Source organism: Actinia tenebrosa, unplaced genomic scaffold (genome assembly GCF_029948245.1).
Source record: "Actinia tenebrosa isolate PJP-AT-01 unplaced genomic scaffold, QUT_ActTen_1.0 PGA_scaffold6__47_contigs__length_16458017, whole genome shotgun sequence".
In the NCBI taxonomy this organism is placed as follows: domain Eukaryota; kingdom Metazoa; phylum Cnidaria; class Anthozoa; order Actiniaria; family Actiniidae; genus Actinia; species Actinia tenebrosa.
In genome coordinates, this window is record NW_028292583.1 from 11092510 (window position 1) to 11100205 (window position 7696).

At 38.0% G+C, this 7696-nt stretch overlaps 2 protein-coding genes across 2 annotated transcripts; one reads left to right on the plus strand and one right to left on the minus strand.

Moving 5' to 3' along the window:
• Nucleotides 1–107: 107 nt before the first annotated feature.
• On the minus strand, nucleotides 108–1712 carry LOC148906062 (uncharacterized). The gene is made up of 3 exons (XM_089038554.1): nucleotides 1468–1712; nucleotides 1146–1384; nucleotides 108–1057 (listed from the first exon to the last, which is right to left on the minus strand). Exons 1-3 carry the CDS (start codon nucleotides 1710–1712, stop codon nucleotides 1014–1016), a joined length of 528 nt encoding a protein of 175 aa, XP_088894680.1. The 3' UTR covers nucleotides 108–1013.
• A 594-nt stretch (nucleotides 1713–2306) lies between these two features.
• Nucleotides 2307–2858, plus strand: LOC148906063 (uncharacterized). The gene is made up of 2 exons (XM_089038555.1): nucleotides 2307–2372; nucleotides 2513–2858. The coding sequence occupies exons 1-2, from the start codon at nucleotides 2317–2319 to the stop codon at nucleotides 2856–2858; spliced, it is 402 nt and encodes a 133-aa protein (XP_088894681.1). The 5' UTR covers nucleotides 2307–2316.
• Nucleotides 2859–7696: the final 4838 nt, after the last annotated feature.

Genomic DNA, 7696 nt, shown 5'->3' on the forward strand with positions numbered 1-7696 from the left:
CGGCATATGAGCGGAATAGGCATATACTAGCGGAATAAGCATAAACCAGCGGAATAAGGCTAGAATCATCGTTATGACCAGAAAATTCAATAAAATAATGAAACAGCTTTCAGTAGACCTGTTTTATTTAACTTAAGGTATTGCACAATTAATATCGTTAACACTACCTGTTTTATTAGCGTAACTGACGAGCAGTGTGCTCGAGAATAAGATCTCGTCCCGTTGAAACGCATTTATATAAAAAAGTTGCGTTTATAATATACTAATGTAAATGCTCGCCCTTAAATTTATAAAAGGACTAAGAATGCTAGCATATAATGTAGAATACCACGACGGTTATTATTTTCGAGAAGTTTTTCTTCTGCATGGACACGTACGTATCGCTAACATATAGTTGAAATGTGGATGCCTACTGAGATTGCTCACTGCCTGTAAACACTTACTTTCCAACTCTGTACCCTCTCCTTTGCGGGGGAAAACAGGATTTTATTCAAGTTCTCTGTTAGTTCTTCTACAGTGGAAAAGGCTGTGCACATAACCAATGCGTTGAAATTCAGAACAAAACAAGATATTTGAGAGATTCAGTAAACATCTCGTGTTTTCGACAAACATTTGTGCTACGCAAACGAAAAAAAAGTAAAAAAAAAGTTGAAAAGCTTTTCAAGAAGCAATAGATAAATAATGAAATAACCTTTGTCTTTGCTGAGAAGGTTTCTAAAAGGTACTAGTTAAATTACAGGGAAAGAACAAAAACGTACTTATGCCGGCCAGAAAAAACGTGATGCTTAATGTCTATTTATTAATAACGTGAACAGAACTCATAAAGCCTATAAGGTGCTAGTCTTCATCTGACGAAAAATCTGTCACGTCAAGACCATGGACTGCCCTCCAGCTTTTTAATGCTTTCTGGTGCTCTCGTGCAGCACTTTGGGCCGCATCAAGAACGGCGGGGATTGCTTCGAGTAAGCTGTCCAGTTTTTTCTCTCTGGTGACCTGGGAGTTCCTAGATGACTTCAGCTTTTCACTTGACTTTGAGCTTTCATTGAGAGGTCTTTTCCTTAAAGGATAATAGCAAAATTAACGAGGTTTTATTATAAAATAGGTATGAGAAACGTTCAAAGTAATTCTGTCTGCTTATAAATTACCTGTCTTCCATCCTCTCGCTTTTTCTTGTTTTTTTTTGATTCGTGTAAGGATGTCAGCAGGGTCGTCATTTGGTTCGTTCTTTTCTGCATGTAACACATACTTTGTTTCGCGGTCATTGATAGCTCTGCAAATGTCTTCAACTTCTTCAGTATCTTTATTACAAGTTTCTTCCACACTGGATGCGGACGAGTATTCTTCATCAATTATTTTATTTGACGTACTTGCTTCACTGGCATTCCTACCAGGAAATAAAAGAATCATCGCACTCCATATAATACCGTTATTGAGAGTCCTTTCTTCTTTGGTCAACAGCATTCTTACCTTGAAGGAAGAGCGTTGTTAAGCAGTTTAGTAGCTCTCTTCCTTAATCGCTCCTGCAACACTTTGTTGGAATTTCCTTCTGCCAAATACTGATCACCTGCTTCTCCCAAAACCTCAACATGCCTTCTCATAAAACTCAAAACGCTTTTCCACTCTCTTCCACATGTTTGCACAGCTTGAAGAAGAAGAGTATCTTCGACTTGAGTGTAGTTTTTTCTTGGTTTTCTTTGCTTGTTGTTGCCCATCGCGCCTTTCTCACAGGATTAAGAAAAGTGAAAAGAGCCCTAAAATTTGCATACATAGGCACGTGCACACGTGCACTGGTCGTAATGTTTTTTTTAAATATTTTTGTTTGGTTTCGTGATTGCGAACGAAAAAGTTGCATATATGTTTAATACACTACCTGTTTGCGTCAGTCAGCAATGGATGTCCCACCTTTCCCAATGTTTATTGTAGTAACCCTGCTGTCTATCTTTGCAGCTATAAAACTGAGTCTTCAAAGACCACAACGTTTGGTCCCTTTATTTCCTATGCATGTAATAGGGAACCTGCTCATCACACTCATTGCGCTTGTCTCTACGGCACCAACGGGAGCTAATCTCCTAGCCCGACTTTTTGGCAATCAGCTGCTTAACCATCGTAACAGTGGCAGAGTTGTTTATTGTTTAGCACGAAGACATCCACACATCTTTTGGTACATGACCGGGGAAACACTAGAATCCTTTGATGCTATCGTACGAAGAATTGGTATAGAAGTTACCAGTCCAAGACACACACCTCGGGTGCCAACTACAGGTAGAAGAAGAGTTTGTAATCTTGACTTATAGAGGTGACAAAAAGTACCATTTTATGAGTACACAACTAATTGTTGACGCAGATGGTTTGGTAGTACTCCTTGTAGCTGGGTACGTTTGCTATATAGTAGCGTTGTCATGTTGTGCTTAAGTATTTCGATCTAGCTGCTATTTTACTGCATATATAAACAAACACAAACATAAGCAAAATTTAGTACTACACGTATTCATAGTAAACAAACGTGTTGCAGATTTCCGGGGCATATGAACGATGCGGAGTCATACAGACGACTTCCTGCTATAGGCCATGGAAGAAGAAGGAATCTACCACGACGAGCAAGGCTGCTAGTTGATGGGGGATACGCTAACGCCCCACCTCTTATCCCTCCAAGTCGTATTGCTTACAACAGACGACAACAGAATGCCAACAGAGCGCTAAGGTCGCTTCGTATCCGCGTAGAGCACGCCATTGGATTCCTGAAAATGTACTCAGCGACCTCGGATATTTTTCGACACATGAGGCCATTTCAACCCTTTGTAATAGCAACTTGTGGTGCTCTTGCTAATAGAAGGAAAAGAATTCTAAAAACACTGTAATGTTATATATGTTCTTTTTGATATACTTTTCGGAAAAGTAAAACAAACTGGCGTAACACATGTTTATATTAGTGAGAGCAGAAAAATTCCTAGCTTAATACTGTAAACAAATCTCAAGATATGTTGATACTACTAGCCCTTACTAGTCAGTTGTGACTGTTTTGGTACGTTGAATACAACAGGTGTATAATAAAGTTCATAAGTATATGACGTTTGGGACATTAGTTCTTCGTAGTAAGAGGATTGACTATTAAGGACCATAGTAGTAAGACGAAGGAGTAACGTCAGTAACAATAGTTACAAACTTTCTTACGCAGTTGTTATTTACTTAATAATACATTGTACTAGCTGAGAAAACAGTAAGATAAGGAGTTTTGAAAATTCTATTGGTTAATTCTGGAATAAAATGATGATAGCTCTTTTTAATTTATGCTATTCCGGTCGGATTATAGAATGCGGAATATACTTTCCCTATGCCGCTAAATCGGAAATGTCTAATACGAACTGTAGTTCCCGCGCCTATATACGTAGCGTTTTCGCGAATCGTTTTCGCTCATTAATAGTTTTCGAAAAGTTAATGCGTTCATCGCGTGACATCAGCTTTGAGCGGTACCTGATCAGTCCGCACTCATGCCACGTCGGCTCTGCTTCTATAAAATCCTCTCATAAGTCCTTACCCTCTCCCTACACACCCTTAAAAGTCCTCTCACTATCCAATCCGACGTTGCTTTTTCTGCGCACCATTTGCGGCTGTATCACATTAAAGATTTTACTTGGTTCCCGTAACGATGAAAAGCTTTAAGCAACTGACTCAGCTCGGAGAGAAAATGCGATTCAAAAGCATAGATGGAAACAAGCACAAATAAAGTAATAAACAAAAAGAATATCACAAGAGGGCCAAGAAAAGACAGGGGGGGGGGGGGGGGGGGGAGAAAGAAAATTAAGATGTAACTGAAGTGGCGAAGCCGTCAGAGTAAAAGGAGAGAAAGAGTAAACGAGTGTTTCATGTTATTTTAATGTTACTTTAGTTTAGTTTTCTGGACTCCAGTTTTCTTTCTGCTTGAAAATAAAACTAGTCGCGTCTGAAATATCAGGCACAGTTGCGGGTAAGGGACCGCAATAAGGGGAATAGGAATAGAGAAGAAGAGAGGAACTATTTCATTTTGACAACACTGACTAACAAAATGTGCGCTGTTGCTCAGACGTGTTTTAATACTCCACAGTAGCCGTGATCATCACACGTCACAAGAGAACTGTCAAGCTTGATGACTGACATAATAATAATAACAATGGCAATACATACATGAGTTAGATCAGTATTCGCTTCTTAGTCACGAATATCACGATATTCTTCCTATTTTTCTTCCGCTATCTTTGTTAATTTGCTACTAATAATGTGGCAACCACCGATAGAAACAGTTCTTCGATCAGCTATGGATACAGGATCTAGCCAAACTGACCAGTCCTCGAAACTCAATTATTGTGCTTCACTTTTGGGGATATTTTCATTTGGGATTTTCATCGCATCGAACATAGTAATCACCGTGTGTGACCCGAAAGACGAGGTTTCTTTTCGAATCCTTGGCGCAGTTCTATTGCTAATGTCTCTGATTATAGCCTGGATTGCATATCGTTTGTATGTTCACGTTAAAGCACCAAGTACTAGCACAGTGCCCTCACGATTACAAGGTGTTACGAGTGATGTTCATGGAGGTAACTTGCAGTATCGAGAAGAGATGACTGAATCCCCTCCTTCATACGAGGAGAGTTTAGACCCCTCACAACTCCATGGTGCTTATGCTTACGATCAGTTCTTCCTAGAACTCAAAATTTCTGATCTTAGTCAGAATAACAAAGATCTGTCCGCGTACTTGCCTTGTTACGATGAAGCAATCATGTGTACGGTGGTACGTCAAAATAGATCGAGTTAAAAGAGATTTTAATTTTTTTTAAACTGACTGACAAGCTTTGTCTCGGCTGTTCCAACGCTTAGAATCTGGGAACCTGGAACGCTGAGGAACCTGGAACGCTGAGGAACCTGGAACGCTGAGGATGCCGGATTGCAGTCTCAAATTCCAAGGGCTGAAATCAAATGAACAGTATAGTCACGCAAACTATTCTTACTCTGTCGTTAATATTTTTATTTTTATTTCCCTCCATATTATCGTACCTGCTTTTCAAGAGAGAGAGAGAGAGAGAGTGAGAGAGAGAGAGTGAGAGAGAGAGGGAGAGAGGGGGTTGGCTAGTTTTTATTTTATTTGTCCTGGTTTCTGATTAGCTCAAATTAAGTTTCTCCACCATGCTTGTAAATAGCCTACTGGTTTGCCTCCTTGCAAGTTGGGATTCTTAAAACACTTTATGTTTCTTTGATTATTTCTTCATTTCAGTTTATTTTCAGTGTCCCCAATTAGTTGCATAAACTAAATACATCGACACTTAAATAAAGTTATTTATTTATTTATTTATTATTATTTAAAGATTCGTTCCGGGTCAGTAACCTACAGATTGACGTCACCCCAATTAGCACAAAACCCAACTTCCTTGTTTAGAGTAGTATCTCAACGATTTACTAGCCACTCTTAAAAAGTCTCATTTTGCCTCGTGGCTTGAGAAAATTCTTATATAACTATTAACTCCCGTCCACGTATGTTCAACAATAAACCAGTGGAAGATTTATTAATTCAACCTGGACTCATCACCGCAGATGATAATCAGACAGACTCAGACTACAATGGATTTGATTCCTGATCTGCAGAACGAACCGCGTTTGCAAACGGAGAGACGGAAGCGTTATGCCTGTTGTTGTAAATTCTGTATTTTCGTCTTATGTTTGCTAATTCTTCTGATATTCATCATTATTGACGCAGTCGCTGGTGACTATCGAACGCTTGGATTTCCATTTTTGTTTCTATTTCTGATACTAGCGTTGTATATTTATCATCGACGAAAGAGCGCGAAGGATGATGAACAGTTCACTACCTACATCTTACCGACTAGTCAAATGGATGGACCACGTTACTGCAATATGGCTGGACAATGCGATGGTTCTACAGAAAGAGGGGACGATTGTCAACCTATAGCCGAAGTGGTTCAGGTTTTTGTATAAGCTTTTAGCAAGATGAACGTATCCTTGGTTCTTTAGATTTTTGATTCAAGATTGCCTGTTTTTACCGCTGTCAAAACTGGCTCACAGTACAATAGGGAACTTGGATTTGAAACATTTTAATAGCTCAGTGATTAAAAAACGACAGGGGTTGGTGGTATCAAACTGGAAATACATCAACAAAAATTACTCCATAGGTTTTTAAAATAATTATTATAGGATTTAGTTCAAGTTCTACTGAATAAAAATAACAGAACATGCAGAATCTAAAGTATCAAAAAGACAATATATATGTCTATATAAAACCGGCCGAAAATTCGCGTTGGTTGAAAATTCTAGGTAAATTAGTGATCAAAAGTTCAAAACCTTTATTAAACCTGCACGAGTTCAAATCGTGCTCTTTGCCAACCAACACCGGAATTTTTAGAAAACTTTTAATTAAGCACATGTCGGTTCTTCAATTATTTGTCTGCCCCCTGCCATTATTAGAGCATCAATGAATGGAAAACGGCGTCACACTTTCGAAACAACTTCACTGTCTGGTCACCACTGTCAAACTAAAAAATATATAACATCCTTTGAAAAAATCAAACGTGACATCGGACCATCCAATAAAAATGCTTTACGATCACGATACGTCCTTGGCAATATTAATATTCCCACGTTTTTATATGAAACTCACTGCTCTTCCTAATTTTTCCCTTTTTTTCTTTTGCTCTCTTTATTTACTCTATATATGTATGCCCAGCTTATGTTCAAATATGTTAGTATGGATAAATAGTCATCATAATAAGTTGGCGGCCATCTTCTCCTAAGGCCTACCCTGGGGTGCAGAAGTTATTTATTCTGGCTCCGGTATCCCCCTTGTGCTTTAGATATCGATTGCTTCGCGGAATATGATTTGTTGGCCGCGTCTTATTCTACCTTACTCAAGGTTAGATTCCACGATAGTCTTGCCCCATTTCGACCTCTCGTCTCCCGCGAGAGTATTCTATTCGAGCAAAGCGAGGAGATTGTCGAGCGCATCGAGCGAGAGACGAAGTCACAGTCAGTCGTACATATGCTTTAGAGGAAATTAAAATATTTTTGATGCCTCATGCGTGCGCACGTCAGAAACCCTTTTGAAGTTTCAGTTTACTGAGAGAAAAACTGCAGTCAGAAAACAGGGGCAGCAGGTCCAGTAATTTTTGAGAGGGGGGTTTAAACAATACCTGTTGGGACTTTTTGACTCCCCCTCGCCATCTCAAAAGCAAGCTCTTTAAACGAAAAAAGTTTTACAGTCAATGAACTAATAACGCGCATGTACATCCATATAAAGAAATTACTGTACAAACTTTTATTTATTTTACAAAAATTATAAAATGGTATTATTACACCAAGAAATTACAGTTCTGAATCTAATGCAAGACTACAAACGAACTTTGTTATATATACAGCAATTAAAAACGCCATATTTTAAATTATTAATTAATTATTTTTGATTAATCTAACATTAATTATTTAATCGATTAATAAATGATTTTGATCCAATTTAATTAATTTAGTATACCTTGTAAAGAAATTTTTAATTGCTTTCTCATTTCATTATTTTAAATTTAAGTTCTGTAATTATTCTTCAGGGCTAAAAATATTAGGAAAATTAAAAAAAAAATTGACTCAAATTGTATAATTCTATGAAATGTAAAAAAACATACATGAAACGCTGTTTAAGTAAAATAATATATTATATTTTAAT